The sequence below is a fragment of the Triticum aestivum genome, chromosome 2B, assembly GCF_018294505.1.
Source record: "Triticum aestivum cultivar Chinese Spring chromosome 2B, IWGSC CS RefSeq v2.1, whole genome shotgun sequence".
Classification (NCBI taxonomy): domain Eukaryota; kingdom Viridiplantae; phylum Streptophyta; class Magnoliopsida; order Poales; family Poaceae; genus Triticum; species Triticum aestivum.
The window spans coordinates 276768881-276784934 of record NC_057798.1 but is presented as its reverse complement, the minus strand read 5'-3'; the positions used below and the strand labels follow the sequence as shown (position 1 = coordinate 276784934).

At 48.7% G+C, this 16054-nt stretch overlaps 1 protein-coding gene across 4 annotated transcripts; it reads left to right on the top strand.

Annotated features, from left to right (window-relative positions):
* Positions 1-1474: 1474 nt before the first annotated feature.
* LOC123044739 (protein trichome birefringence-like 13) lies at positions 1475-15296 on the top strand. 4 transcript variants are annotated; one of them, XR_006420284.1, is made up of 7 exons: positions 1475-1947; positions 2491-2668; positions 3064-3204; positions 3773-3893; positions 11901-12035; positions 13868-14305; positions 14397-14637. XR_006420284.1 is itself a non-coding variant. In XM_044467582.1 (6 exons), the coding sequence occupies exons 1-6, from the start codon at positions 1566-1568 to the stop codon at positions 12938-12940; spliced, it is 1005 nt and encodes a 334-aa protein (XP_044323517.1). In that variant the 5' UTR covers positions 1476-1565; the 3' UTR covers positions 12941-13129. The 4 variants fall into 4 exon arrangements, 3 of the variants coding, with proteins under 3 accessions (XP_044323517.1, XP_044323515.1, XP_044323516.1); XM_044467582.1 differs by lacking the exons at positions 13868-14305; positions 14397-14637 and adding an exon at positions 12893-13129 and having other exon boundaries at positions 1476-1947; XM_044467580.1 differs by lacking the exons at positions 13868-14305; positions 14397-14637 and adding an exon at positions 12956-13509 and having other exon boundaries at positions 1477-1947.
* The last annotated feature ends 758 nt before the right edge of the window (positions 15297-16054 follow it).

Here is a 16054-nt window from a genome sequence, read left to right as displayed (position 1 = left end):
CTGGGAAGTTTGCCTATGCGTGCGCCCAATAATTTGACGCAGAGAGCGTCAAATAGGGGAGCAACTAGTTGGCGAGCGCTTCTTCGGGAGCCTCACAACGATCACTTGCGGGTGGGCTGAGAGCTCGCATCTTGGCGCGCTCTCAGCCGTCACCACGTGTTGTGCTCTTTGTGCTCCCTCAGATTTTGTTTTTATTTCGCACACGCTTTTGGCTTTTTTTTTCTTTTTTTTTCCTTTTTGGTTTTCCATCGGCCTTCCTTAGCTTTTGGACCAAAAAACACATTTTTTTCCGCGAAAGGCACGGTTTGCTTCCACGAGAGGCAAGGTTTTACTTTCGCGAGAGGCACGGTTGTGCATCTTGGAAACAAAAAACATGTTTTCTATTTTTCTCCTTCCATGAGAGGCACGGTTCTACTTCCGTGAGAGGCACAGTTGTGCTTTCGCGAGATGCACGGCCGTGCCTCTCGGAAACGAAAAAAAAACATATTTCTGTTTTTTTCTTTCCACAAGAGGCACGGGTTTGCTTATGCAAGAGGCACGGTTGTGCTTTCACGAGAGGCACAACCGTGCCTCTCGAAAACAGAAAAAACGTGTTTTCTTTTTTCTTTTTGCTTCAGTGAGAGGCACGGTTTTGCTTCCGCGAGAGGCACGGTCATGCCTCTCGGAAACGAAAAACACAGGTTTTCTGTTTTTTTTCTTCCGTGAGAGGCATATTTTTGCTTCCGCGAGAGGCACAGTTATGCTTTCGCGAGAGGCGCGTGCCTCTCGGAAACCGAAAAAACGCATTTTATGTTTTTTCCTTTCGCGAGAGGCATAGTTTTGCTTCCGCGAGAGGCACAGTTGTGCTTTCTCGAGAGGCACGGCCGTGCCTCTCGGGAACGAAAAGAAAACGCCTTTTCTATTTCTTTTTTCTTTTACGAGAGGTACGACTTTGCTTCCGTGAGAGACACGGGCGTGACTCTCGGAAACGAAAAAAAAACTTATTTTCTGTTTTTTTTCATTCCGCGAGAGGCATGGTTTTTCTTCCACAATACGCACGCTTGTGCTTCCGAGAGAGACACACTTGTGCCTCTTTCGAAAACGAAAAAAAACCATGCTCGCGGTTTGGTTTTTTTCGGCCATTTTTTTTTGTAAAAAGTAAATTCTTTATCAACATGGGATCTAGTTTTGAACATCTCGCCGTGAGAAATTCAATGGTGAAAACGGTTCAAAATTTGGTCTCACGGTTTAGGAGGTAAAACGTTTTGAATAAACGAATCTACAGAAAAAGGATAAACACTTTCAGGTTGTGACAAGTGGTGCAGAAGATGAGAGTGATCTTTACAAGGAGTACTCCTCAGTTAATGATTTCGGTCAAATAGGTTTTTTTAGGGGGACAAATAGGGTTTTCTATGTTCTATATTCTGGGAAAGGCTCAGCCCAGTTATGCTATTGTGCCTTACTATGTCTCGGGCCAAAGTGACGCCTAGCCGACTCCAAAAACTCGGCTGAGACTAGTTTCTTCAGGCCCACTGTTCTTTTAAGCCCAAGCAAAACTCGATCCCGTTCGCTTCGCCGGGTCTCCCATGCCGCCGGCGAGGAGCCCGGCCGCCGGCCTGCGGCGGCGCAAAGTCTTCCTCCCTCTCGTGTTGCTCCTCCCCCTTATTCTACTGACCCTAATCCTGATCTTCCCATCTCGCTCCATCCCCGCGCTCCGCGACGCAGCTCTCAGGTCCCAACAGACCTGCGACTACGCTGCCGGCGGATGGGTGCCCGACTCCTCCGCTGAGTCCCACCTCCGGTACGACCACACGTGCAAGGAGATCTTCAAGGGGTGGAACTGCATCGCTAATGGCAAGCGCAACGGCCACGCCCTCCTCCGCTGGCGATGGAAGCCCGCCGGGTGCGAGCTACTCCCCAGACTCGACCCGCTCCGGTTCTTAGAGCGTCACAGGAACACCAACATTGGTTCGTACTCACCCATTTCGCTGTGTTTGGTAGCTAGTGCTTGAGAGTTGAGATGTGACTCCGTCTGCAGAGTGAAGCCTTTTTGGTGTAGCCTCCTTGTAGAGTTGGAGTTTTTGGCGTCTTTGAAAAAAATCCTCTGTATAGAACGTGGTAATACTTGCGGTGCTTACTACCCATTGTCATAGATCGGCATTCAAGAAACGTCTCTATGCCTTGCTTGGTCTACTAAGCAAGGTAGTAGTATGGTATGCGGATAGATATGTGATTGGTTTCCTGTACTGTTGAATGTGTTGAAATTTACATATGTAGCTGTGCGAATGTCATCTTGTAGTGTGGTCATGTTGGGGCATGGTCAGTTATTATGATTCTTGCTGCATAATGATCATAAATTGTATAAGAGGAAATTGGGTCAATGCATACCTTAAGTGATACAGCTTCTTGGTTCAGATTTATCTGTTTGTCTACGTGTAGTGTATTCAGTCATTTCAGTGACCCCTTGAATATGCTACCACACGTTGATGTATGTTCAATGCTTTGTTGTAGGATTTGTGGGTGATTCTTTGAATCGAAACATGTTTGTCTCATTGGTCTGCATGCTCAGGGGAGTGAACGGAGAGGTTCACAAGTGGCGTCCAGCAGGGGCAGACCGAGGTTTCACATTCCTACGCTACAACCTCACCCTCGCATACCACCGAACTAATCTTTTGGTACGCTATGGCAGGTAACGAGTGCCATTTGTATTAGTACCAAAATTTAGTTCTTTGGAGATGGATGTAACTTCTATTGTTATGAGTTGTCTAAGAATTATATATCCACAATGTGGGTCGTTGCTTTCAGTTTTGGACTCTAGTTCTAATTTGGTAGTATTGCAATGCTTCCAGTAAACCATTCTTGGTACTTGATTTTGAGAAAAATTAAGGTTGCTATTAATAGTCTTTTCTCGCCGGTTCACCATTTTTCTTTAAATTGTTTTGTTTGCCTAATATTTTAGACAGTCTACTGTTTCCCTAACCTTTTTCTGTGTATTAGAGGGTGACTCATAGATCTTTTCATGGATGATGCTGTAACTCATCTATTTGGTTATCATTGATCAAAACTATATTGTTGGTTCTGTAGCTGGTCAGCCAGTCCAAACGGAGGTCCCCTAGAATCTCTTGGATACAAGCAAGGCCACAGGATTGATGTTGATATTGCCGACCAAACATGGGCAGAGGCACCAAGCTTCCATGATATTCTTATTTTCAATACAGGACATTGGTACGTGACATCACAATTCTTAAGGCATATAAGCTTTAAATGAACAGTTGATCAGTTGTCCAATGTTAGCTCCCCATTAATAATTGGTGATCCTGAATCCTAATATTTAAACCCTCTGAGTAATCAGTTAATAGCTCAATACTGTGTTGTTTCTCTTCCATTTATTGTTATTTTGTAATGTGCCTCTTCCTCGGCCTCAGTGCACTCAACGAGATGTCTAGAAGGTATCATTCACAATATGTGTTGTTTACCAAGGCACATAACATCAGAAAGAAATGATTGTTTTGATAGATTGCTTTCATTATCTGATTGGTGCTATTGAAGTATTTTGATTAACCTATTGATGGTAATGATGGAAAAGGATATGCGGTGTTATCTGATTATTGTTATTAGATATGCCATATTTCCTGGCTTCTTTTGCTAACTATTTTTATGTGCTGAGCTAGACGAATCTATGACCACTCTAGCACATATAAAGGGCAAGATAACCAAGCTATTTCCTGAAACTTGTTTTTTGTGTGCATTCGTATTTCGTATTACTGGGCTCATCCCCCTCTGCTTTATACAGGTGGTGGTCCTCTTCAAAGTTTGATCCAATACAGTCACCGATGCTCTTCTTTGAGAAAGGGAAGCCGATTATACCTCCTTTACTGCCACCTGAAGGACTGGATTTGACTCTTAAACACATGGTACGCTTGTGGTTGTCTCTTGAGTTTTCTGAAAATTCCTGTTTACTGTTCCTTGTCTGATAATGTTGAATCAGACTGTCTGTCCAACCGGATATACCGGAAGTTAGGCCCTCATCTGTTCGGGTTCGCTTAAACCTTAAAAGAACATTTTGCCGATAACAACCATGAAAAGATGTTGATTCGAGGGAGAGGTACCTCCAGACTGGATCGAGCAGCTGTCTGGTGGCTCGTGCGAGTGTTTGCAGTCCATACTCCAAACAGCCCGTGCAAGCTCGTGCGAGTGTCTGGTGCTCCAAACAGCCACCATACGGGCCTGCACGGGACTGGGACAAGGGGGGGCTCCTCTTCTAGGTCACCCCCTCTCATGGGGTTGGGCCCAAGAGCCAGATCTAGATGGGCTAGGGCCCATACCGGTTCAACACTCCCCCTCAAGATGGGTGGTAGATATCTATCATGCCCATCTTGTCACACGCCAAGTTACAGTCCTTTGTACCCAGTCCCTTTGTTAAGCAATCTGCAAACTGCTGCCAGAGCTGACATGAGTAAGGCTGATGATCCCAACATCAAGTTTCTCTTTAATGAAGAAGCGATCAATTTCCACATGCTTCGTCCTATCATGTTGAACTGGGTTATTAGCAATGGCTATAGCTGACTGATTGTCACACCACACCCTCAAGGGTCCCTTCCTCAAAAGCTTCAACTTGCACAGTAGGTGCTTCACCCAGAGCATATCACACATCCCTTGAGATAATGCTCTATACTCAGCTTCTGCTGTTGATCAGACACAACAGTCTGTTTCTTGCTTCTCCATGACACCAAATTTCCTCCCACAAACACACAGTATCATCTTGACAGCTAGCCCAATCAGAGTCACTATAGCCATCCACCTCAAGATGTCCACTCTTTGCAAACCACAACCCTTTACCCGGAGTACCCTTCAAATATCTCAGGATTCTGTGAACAATGTCAAGATGCCCACTCCTTGGTTCATGCATGTATCTGCTCACCACCCCCACGGCATACGTAATGTCAGGCCTGGTATGACACAAGTATAATAACCTCCCAACCAGCTTTTGATAATCTTCCTTATTCACTAGCTCACCTGATTGTGCTGTTACTTGATGATTTGTTCAATCGGAGTAGGGGCTGCACGACATCCCATCATGCCCATGTCAGCCAAGAGATCCAAGGTGTATTTTCGTTGGCACAAAGATATTCCCTTCTTTGTCCGAGCCACTTCTATGCCAAGGAAGTACTTTAGATTGCCCAAGTCTTTTACCTCTTGCTCAGACACCCCTTCACTCTCTTTATTTCCTCCTCATCATCTCCAGTGATGATGATATCATCAACATACACTGCAAGAATGTTGATCTTCTTATCAGTGTGTCTATAGAACACCGTGTGATCACCATTACATTGGCCATACCCCATATTCCAAACAGCCCGTCTGAACCTATCAAACCATGCCCTTGGCGATTGCTTCAGACCATACAAGGATTTCTTCAGCCTGCATACCTTCCCCGTAGTCTGTTCTGTGCCAAAACCTGGTGGTATCTCCATGTACACCTTTCTTTCAAGTCACCATGTAAGAAGGCATTCTTGACATCTAACTGGTGCAATTTCCACCCAAAGTTTACAGCACACGAGACCAATACCCTTACTGTGTTCATCTTTGCAACTGGAGCAAATGTCTCATCATAGTCAATTCCATAAGTTTGACTATATCCTCTGGCGACCAATCTAGCCTTGTATCGTTCCACCTTGCCCTCAGGATTCTGCTTCATGGTAAAAATCCACTTTCAACTCACTGCTTTCTTTTCTGCCGGCAATGTGGTTAGCACCCATGTCTTGTTTTTTTCAGTGCTTCTAACTCCTCTATCATCGATTCACGCCACTTTGTATCTTGCTTCACAGCCTTCCAATCCTTAGGGATAGACACAGTTTGTAGAGAGGCAACAAACGCCTTGTATGAAGGTGACAAAGCCTTGTAAGACACAAAATTGCCAATATCAAGGTCATCACAAGCATCATCCTTTGGCAGAGCCTTCCTTGCTACCTCACCCTTCCTTGCCGCTTCACGTGTAGGTTTTCGCAACGCAATGGGCTGCTCTACCGTGTTACAACAGCTTGCCTCACTGCCTTGCTGCTCCCCCTGCACTCTTGCCTCACTGCCTTGCTGCTCCCCCTGCACTCTTGCCTCCCTGCCTTGCTACTCCCCCTGCACTTGTGGTTGCCGTCGAGAGTACACCAAGGTATTCGTCTGCCATCGATCCTGAACAGGAACATGGAGAGCACCAATCTTAAGTGTATCGACACTTGGCTCGACATGAGCCTGCACATCATCATCGGTGAGGGTACTAAACGGAATTGTACCCACTATTGGTTGAACCTAAGCCCGCACATCATTATCAGTGTTAATGTCCACAGAATCACCATGAGTATGAGACACAGCCTTCTCCCCCTCTTGACCATCACGCACAGGGTGTAGGTGGTCAAGCTCTGCAAACAGTAGACTGAGATCAGTCGGCTCACCATAGAATGGCTCAGACTCCCTGAAGGTAACATCCATACTTACAAACCTGCGTTTTTCAGAGCGGCACCAACATTTATACCCTTGCTGACTAGACGAGTATCCCAGAAAGACACACTTCACTGCCCGAGGATCAAGCTTTCCAACAGAAGGTCGGTGATCACGAACAAAGCAGATACTGCCAAACAACTTTGGGGGAACAACAAACTTATTATCTCCAATGAGCAACTCAGACGGAGATTTCATGCCTAGTATCCTGGAAGGTGTCCGGTTGATCAAGTATGTGGCTGTCATAACTGCATCATCCCACAAGAACTTAGGCACATTCATGGTAAACATCAACGACTAAGCAACCTCAAGAATATGACGATTCTTCCTTTCGGCCACTCCATTCTGAGGGGGGGGGGGTGTCCGAACATGAAGTTTGATGTAGAATCCCTTGGTCAGCCATGAAAGCCCCAAAACTGTTGTTCACATACTCCGTGCCATTGTCAGTCCGGAGCACCTTGACCTGCACCTGAAACTGGTTCTCTACAAGAGCATGGAAGTTCTGAAAACAGCTAAACACCTCATCCTTGTGACGCATCAAGTAAATCCAAGTCATGCGAGAATAGCAGTCAATAAAGGTAGCAAAATACTTCTTCCCATTCATTGACACTAGGGGGGCTAGTCCATACATCCGAATGAATAAGCATAAAAGGAGATATGCTCCTGAGCCCCTTACTCACATATGAGGCTCATGTGTGTTTTGCATATTCGCAAGCATCACACGTCAGCTTGCCCTTGCCTATGCCACACATAACATCCGGAAATATTCTACTCATCTTATCAAAAGATACATGCCCCATCCTACAGTGATGGATCATCGCCTGCTTCTCCTTGTCCTCCATGGTCACAGCACACACCAAGTCCGGCTGCACCTCCTGGTCCATGTACCAGAGCCCCCTACGCCTGGTGCCAGTCCCAACCGCCTGGCTCGTCTGTCGCTCCTGAATCAAGCAACCGAACTTGTCAAGGATCACACGACATTCTATTTGATCAATGAGAGCACTGAAAGTGACCAAATTGACAGGAAAGGCTGGCACATGTAAAACTGACGATAGGGAAATGGTTGGAGCGCACTTTACTGTACCAACCCCTATGACAGGCTGTTTTATGCCATCAGCCGTTTGTATGGTGCCTGTGTGAGAGGGAGGATGCTTATTGTAAGACTCGAACACACATGATTTACTAGCAACATGCTTAGATGCTCCAGAGTCAAGAAGCCACTCTGGAGCACTCTCATTAGTAGCAAGAGATGCTCTTTCCGGATTACCTTCATCAGTGGAGGCTCAGTGAGCAAAATCTCCATAGACAACATCATCTACATCTTTGCCTTTGGACGTACCAGTCTCTCCTGCAACGGCCATGTGAGCCCTCTGACCCCCCCCCGAGTGTCCTGAGTAGCCACCTCTGCCTCTAGCAGCCTGACCCCATGAGGCCTCTGAGTATCCACCTCTGCCTCTAGCACTTCTGCCTCTGCCTGTTCCCCCTCTGTTATATCCCCTGCCTCTGCCACGAGTTGGACATTCTCTCTTCCAGTGACCTACCTCCCCACAGATATGACATTTGGTGGGATCTCCCCACTCCATGCGCTTAGTGACTGCAAAGGTCGAAGTTGGCACAACCTTCATGTCTGCATGCTCAAGAGATAGGCGCACCTCCTCTTGAGTCATCGCTGCAACAACCTCGGGAATGGTAGTCAGACTAGGTTGGCGCAACAGGGAAGCCTTCCTGGCATCAAAGCAACCTTAGAGGCCAGCCAAAAATTTCACCACACGCCTGCGTGCCATCCACTTGTCCCTGACTCGATTGAAGCCGCGTCATAGAGTTCCAGGGGATCACAATTATCCTGGTCAGCCCACAACGCCTGCAGTTCTGCCACGTATGTCATCACTGACATGCCATCATCTTGGCGCAACAACCTAATCTTGTCCTCAATCTGAACAATGAGCATGGCATTGCCCTTGCCAGAGTACTGGGTGGATAGAATCTTCCATATCTCAGCAGGAGTGGATAGCCCCTCCACAGAGCGTCCAATGGAGGGCACCACGGAGTTCAACAACCACACCATAAGTACAGAGTGGATGACTTTCCACCTCTTGCCCTCTGCACTACTCTTGTCCCCTGGTTCTACAACGGTGCCCAACAAATGTCCATCAAGCTCCTTCTGCTCCACAGCCCACAAAGCCCTCCTGGACCAGCTCAAATAATTAGTGGCCTCCTCTAGCTTCATGTCCAGGGGCGACATTTCGAACTTTTGAGCCACTTCCTGTCTAGGAACGATTGTTAGAGTACGTAATGGGCCTGGGCTGGCGGTATAGCCCGTTAGTCTTAGGGTTAATTAGAGATAAGGGTCGCTTGCTTAGGGGTCAAGTAAGCCTTGCTTGGGAGTCAAGTAAACGTCTCTATATAAAGAGAGGAGATGTATCAATCTAATCAAGCAAGAATTAAGAAGGAAATCCCTTTCCTCTTGCCCGGCCGTGGGCAAAAGGCCCCCGGCCGGCCCTCTCGCGCCCTCCTTCTAGCAGCGCCATAACAATTTGGTATCAGCTAGCTTCGGTTCGATCATGTCTTCACCGCCGCCAAACCCGTCTCTCCCGCTGCCGGTCACCTTGTTGCCTCCGGCGACCACCACGACCGTCGCCCCGCTCCTGCTCGCACCGGGATCCTCCGTCGCGCCCGCCCCCGCCGTCCTCACCTGGGAGGAGGTGTCCGGGGTGCTGCGGGACCTAACCCAGGCGGTCCAGGAGATCCGTTTGTTCTTGGCCGGGTCCTACGGGCCGCACCAGGCTGCGCCGCCAATCGCCGCCCCCGGGCTGCACCAGCCTTCGCCGCGCTCACCGGGCCGCTGCAGCTGCCATCCATCGCCACCACCGCCCAGCCCTGGCTGCAGTGGCAGCCGCCGCTTCTGGCGGCCTCCGCCGCACCCGGCGCTCCGCCGCAGCTACCGCTGCGGCTGCAGCATCCACTGCCGGTCAGCTCCGCCGCCCAGTATGGGATGCCCTACGACGGGAGTGCGATGACCTCGTTCCCATCAGCGCCGCCGCCATCCCAGGGCGTCCACATCCAGCAGATCAAGTCCCCGCCGTCGCCGTCAGCGCTTCCGTCTTGGATTGCTACCCGCCACGTGTTGGCGGCGGTGAGGCTGCAGGCTGCTGCGCGCGGCCTCCTAGCGCGTCGGCGTGTGCGGGAGATGCGTGGTCTGCAGCTGTCGCTCCTCCAAGTTGCCCTTCGCTGTGCAAAGGACCTCGATCTCGTCCACTGTGTCGGGGATCTTGGGCATGCGGTTTCCCCCATGGGCGGCGGACATGCTGTTTTCCCCGCGGGTAGCGACCTCAAAGTCTGCGACATCGGCGGTTGGGGGGGGCACCCCTTCTCGTCATTCTCCATCGCAAGACCTCCACTCTTCCCTGTGCGGTGCAGACCAATAGTCGTCCGGCGGGGAGAAGGCAGGGTGTCACCGATAGGAGTGCACAGCGGTGCACCACTGCTTTCCGCCGCCGGCCGCCGCGAGGGCGCCTTTGCTGGTCGCTCTTGCGACCACTTCCAGGTGGCCATACACATGCACTCCTTTGGTCCAGGTGGTGTCCATGGGATCCAGGTGGCTATACACGTGCACGTCCAACGTGCGGATGGTGTCCACTTTTTGTTGAGGGGTTCCAAAATAAAGCGTCCCAGTCCATTTCAGGTTGAGAGTCATAAAACAAGCCGAGATGTAAAAGGCTTGTTTTTAGGTGTTAGGTTTGTGTTGCGTCGAGTCATGGTTATAAGTTGGTTAGGCTGCAGCTCGAGGACAAGTTGTATGTCCAGGTGGGGTGTAGTGTTAGAGTATGTAATGGGCCTGGGCTGGCGGTATAGCCCATTAGTCTTAGGGTTAATTAGAGATAAGGGTCGCTTGCTTAGGGGTCAAGTAAGCCTTGCTTGGGAGTCAAGTAAACCTCTCTATATAAAGAGAGGAGATGTATCAATCTAATCAAGCAAGAATTAAGAAGGAAATCCCTTCCCTCTTGCCCGGCCGTGGGCAAAAGGCCCCCGGCTGGCCCTCTCACGCCTTCCTTCTAGCAGCGCCATAACAACGATGGCCCCAAAGTTGGACTCGACGAGGATCTTAGTGAGCTTCTCGAAAGCCTCGGCAAGAGCATTTGGTTCAGCCATCGTTTGGCGGGATAATCAGCAGCAGCAACCCTCAGGACAGCACACTTTAGCTGTAGCAGCTCTCAACAGCAGCAGCAGAACTTAGCCTCAGCAAGTCTTCTTTCCCAAACAGCACCACCACCACCACAGCACCAAGCACACAGCAGCAAGTCCACAGAAAAAAAACCCTTAGTAAAGCACACAGCAGCAGCTCACAGCCCCTCACGAGCAAGCTGCAGAGTCAACAACTCTTGGAGAGTAGGAGCAGTAGCAGCAGGACACTCCAGCAGTCCAGCCCAAGCTCTTCCTGTTTCAGATTGAGCACTCTAGCAGCCTGCGCAGGATCACCCCCGCCAGCCGCCTCTCCTCCTAGCGTCCTCCTCCACCTGGCCACCTGGGCCTCCTGCCTGTCCTGCTCCTGTGGGAGCAGCTCCTCCTCCTCCCGCACCCTCAGGCGCTGCCTCTCCTTTATCCTCCTCCGCCTCTTCTCCTGCCGGCCCCACACCTCCGCGTCACAGCACAGCCGCCTCGCGCGCGCGCACACAGCCCCGCACGCAGCCGTCTCTGTCGCGCCTGGCCCCGCCGGACCCCGCCACCTCGCCAGCGAGCAACTACGCCGCCGCCGCCGCCTCCATAGCCTGGTCTGATACCATGTTGATTCGAGGGAGAGGTACCCCCAGACTGGATCGAGCAGCTGTCTGGTGGCTCGCGCGAGTGTTTCACTTGTGTGGCGGCTTGGCTCCTCTTCTAGGTCACCCCCTCTCATGGGCTTGGGCCCAAGAGCCAGATCTAGATGGGCTAGGGCCCATACCGGTTCAACAAAAGATCATCGTATATGAGCAGCAGGTAAGGGATCAAACTTAGGACCTCTCGCCACCATTCGCGCAGGCATGGGATGCCCAGTACCTGCTGGGCTGCATTCCTTTTATGACCAAGTCACCATGTATAACTGCTATGATGTGTTTCCCAAGTATATATGAAGTCAAAGCTTCCTCCAAACTGACTTGAGAATCAATTAAATGTGATTTTTTACGCATTAAACCGGCGGTTAGACCAGCGAAGCGGTGGGCCATTCTTGATCATTTCACTCATTGAAATAGTCTATAAGAGACGCAAAGCTTTTTGTGTTTTCTCAAGAAAAAAATTGGGTTGATTTTGACTTGAATATTTTCACACTACATTATGTCTAAATGACTTGTCTAAATATGCCCTAGCAAAGAAGAAAAATATCTGCTTTGCTGTTTAATATCATCATGATATTCAACTTTCACTCTAACACTATGAATAATTTTTTTCATCAGATAACATTTGTGAACAAAGCAATGAGACCCAATGGATTGAAATTCTTCAGCACTCAATCTCCTAGACATTTTGAAGGTGGTGATTGGAATGAAGGTGGATCTTGTCAACATGACCAACCCTTGTCCTCTGAAGAGGTATCGAAACAACAGTATGTTGATATTTGGATTGCGCTTTTTCATCTTCTGCTGCATGCTTCCATTTTCTTCTCCTTTTTTCTTTCAAAATCATACGTATTATTGTTATACTCTTTTTAGTATGTTCAATTGTTGGTAGGTAGTCTTAATGTGATAAATGACAGAAGTTGTTTAAATCAGAACTCACAGTTGTAATATGGAGTGAAACAGATGTTCTAACAAGGGGATACTAGGACTGCACCATAGTCTTGTTTGCCAAAAGCATATGCATGTCTATATGTTAGGTTTTTAAAGTAGTTGTAAGGCCATAAGCTATCACACACATGTGATTTGTGTATCTGAACAAGAGTGCTGTCTGTTTCACCTCAAAATAAAGAAACATGAATTTGATTCCTCTGGTTGCCTGACATTGCACCTTTCCATGAAGTACTCCAATCGCTTATCAATCACTTTCAAGTTTTAACAGAAAAAAACCTGCTTTGTAATTTTTTCCCCTAACAGAAAAAACAAGCACTTCAAGTCTGAAGCGCAAACGGCTTGACTAAAGAGAACAAACATCCGTATGACATAAAAAAGAGTTGCACTTGTCAACATATCTCCTCTGTGATCATCAATGCCTTGCATGGATTCCAATATAGCATAGCATTTGCAAATGCACGGTTATTACCCCCCCCAGAAAATATGCAGTATCTGGCAGACAATCTGATCTTCGTATATTTATTTACCTCTGCTGGAATAACACTTTCCTGCTGAACATGAAATCAATCTCTTGAAAGTTACTGAATGTGTTTATATTTCAGTGTTGCTGCAATATATATTTTTTCCCTTTGGTCTAAATACCAAATATTGGGCTGTAGAAGGTTGGTGATTGTTTGGAGCCTGGAGTTTTGAGATTAATATGTTGAGCAAAACTGGTCTAGGTCAAAGAATTTTTCTCCTTGGACAACAACGGCACAAACATAGAAGCACGCTTGGTAAACCAGCACTTGATGAAGGCTCTGGAGCTGTCTACTACCTTGAGAGTTTTGAACGTCACTCACATGAGTGAATTCAGAGCTGATGCTCATCCGGCGACAACCGGAGGAAAGAAGCACGACGATTGCATGCATTGGTGTTTACCAGGACCAACCGATGCATGGAACGATTTGCTAGCAGCAAGTCTTGCGGCAATTCAGAGCTAGCCTTGTGAGAAAATTTCCCCAATTTTTTTCTTGGGGTATGAATACGTTGGAGCATTATCCGTTGTCACAGAAGAGATTTCCTCCGAATACCAAACTGTAGCTTTAACCCAGTATTGGAGTTTTACGACGTGTACTCCTGAATCCTAGAATAGCTTAATTGGATTTGTTTGTTGAACGATCAAACAGAGTGGAGTTTTCTCCCACACCGACTTATCTTTCCATGTGACACCGACACTAAAAGGCAGGCTGCATTATTTTGTGCATATATATTTGCAAGATCTAATTGGAAACTATGTTGTTGTGGCTATACAAATACTTTGACTTTTGCCTGTCATGTCGATGTTTTTGCATGTTTGCTAAATATCGGGCGCCTGAAAAAATTTCAGTCGTCAGTAACTGCTTCTGTTTCGCATGCTTGCATAATCCCCTTTTGTTTCATCATGAAGCTCAGGCACAATTCCCTTTCCCTTTTGTTATACTTTTTTTTTGCGGGGAACCTTTTGTTATACAACTACTAGACCTGATTTGTTTACTTATTTCAGACATTGGACTATACCTGGTCTCTTTGCTGATTATATACATGTACGAGTGCAATTATTTGATGATTAGCACACGCTGACCTGATTTGTCATCTCCTTTCCCTACGTGCAGCCCATTTACAATCTCCTTCATGTATTGCTCCTCACGTCGTCTCAAGCAACGTGCTCGCGTGTAGGACGAAAGGAATCAAACCAGCTCCCGCGCAAAACTATATAACCAGCACTAGAACCAACCTCAGGTCAATCCATCTGTCAACAGTTCATTTCTCCGACGAGCGCGATGAGGACGGCGTTGTCGCTTCTCTCCTTCCTCACCGTCTCAGTGCTTATCCTCGCCCCCATGGCGATGGCGGACGGCTACAGCCAGCCGCAAGACTACCAGCCGCCGGCCTACAGGAAGCCCGCGGACGGCCTTGTCGCCGGATACTACGGCGAGTCGTGCCCCGACATGGAGGGCATCGTCCAGAGGGCCGTCAAGAAGGCCTTCGCCGCAGACTACACCATCGCCGCGGGCCTCATCCGCCTCTTCTTCCACGACTTTGCCGTCGGGGTATGCAATGCATGCAAGAATTATCATACGATTCATTTCTCTCCACAGATCATCAATCTGCACTGTTCTGATTAATTTGATCGATAATCAGGGGTGCGACGCGTCGATCCTGATAGATGCGCCGGGGAGCGAGAAGTACGCCGCGGCGAGCAAGACGCTCCGGGGCTTCGAGCTCATCGAGGCCATCAAGACGGAGCTGGAGGCCAAGTGCCCCGAGACCGTCTCCTGCGCCGACATCCTCACCGCCGCCACCCGCGACGCCAGCAGGGAGGTGGGAGTGAGCTACTGGCCTCTCGTCTACGGCCGGAAGGACGGCCGCCAGTCCCGCAAAGAGGCCGCCGACAAGTACGTGCCCATGGGCCGCGAGAGCGTCACAGACCTCGTCGCCTTCTTCGAGTCCATGGGCCTAAACGTCCGCGACCTCGTCGTCCTCTCCGGCGCGCACACCATCGGCAAGGCCAGCTGTGCCGCCGTGAAGCCGCGTCTGTGCAAGAGCAAACCGGAGACGCTGGACGGCAAGTACGGTGACTTCCTGAGGCGCAAGTGCCGCGGCGGCGACGCGGAGCACGAGAGAGTGGAGCTCGACGGCGTCACGCCCACGGCGTTCGATAACGGGTACTACAAGAACCTGGAGCGCAGGATGGGACTCCTGGAGACGGACCAGAAGATGCTCCATGACTCCCGGACCAGGAGCTTCGTCCAGGAAATGGCCAGAGAGCCCGAGGAATTCAAGCGCCAGTTCGCCGAGTCCATGCACTGGCTCGGCAACGTGCAGGTCCTCACCGGCAGCGAGGGCGAGGTCCGATCCAAGTGCTCCGCCGTCAACTACTGATCCATCCACATTATATACGTCGGCGAAACAGCATGCGCATCTCGGTTAATTTGTTGGTTCAGGAGCGAAATGTTGCTTGCCTTTTTTGGTTTAATTCATACTTGTTTTGGTTAATCTTTTTTAAACTACCTATATACTTATACTTCTTTGTGGTGTAAAGTCATGGCGTGTGTCAGACATACTTTTGCCTCCCAGTTTTTTAACACAGCACAGACGCAAGCGCTCGTATATACGCGCATACACTCACCCTTATGAACGCACACACGCACATCCTACCCTTATGAGCACATCCGAGAGACTGAGCCGACATATCATATTGAGATTTTACGAAGTCACCGTAGACGCCTTGTAGTTGATGGAAACATCTCCTCCCACTAAACGCATGTCACCGGAATTTCTGAAATAAATCCAGGATAAATGCGAGCACCAAGATTGAACCCTGATGGGCTGGGATATCACAGTCCATCTAACCATCCAACCACAAGTTGGTTCGCCTTTTGCCTTCCATTGATTGGAGCCGATGAATGATCTTTTTCAATGTCTTTTTCTCTTTTCGAATTACCCAAATCTATTATAAAAGTTCACTGGAAGCATTCCAAATATAAATTAAAATTAACTTGTTTATCATTATTTTCTATAGAACTTCATGGACTGTATGATTTCAATCAAGGAGCCCTTTACGGGATGACTGGTGCTAGGCAGCGTCGGTTGATCCATCGGAAGCCACTATAGTCTTCTTATGTGAGGTCGAGGTCATCTAATCCTTGCTTCTCATCCTGAAAAAAAAGTCCTCCTTATCTTCTCCTTCATGTCTTGTCACTCCCGGTCTCCTGCACATGGCATGGTTTGCTCCGCTCGCAACTCCACCGTTCGATAATGAGGATATGACACCTGGGCATACCAGGTAGGCAGGCATT

What these genes read in the sequence shown, in the direction of transcription:
- LOC123044739 (XM_044467580.1), top strand. Translation starts at nt 1,566, where the DNA reads ATGCCGCCGGCGAGGAGCCCGGCCGCCGGCCTGCGGCGGCGCAAAGTC. An exon ending in CTTTTGGTACGCTATGGCAG is followed by an intron (nt 2,669 to 3,063) that starts GTAACGAGTGCC and finishes TTGGTTCTGTAG; the next exon opens with CTGGTCAGCCAGTCCAAACG. An exon ending in ATTTGACTCTTAAACACATG is followed by an intron (nt 3,894 to 11,900) that starts GTACGCTTGTGG and finishes TTTTTTCATCAG; the next exon opens with ATAACATTTGTGAACAAAGC.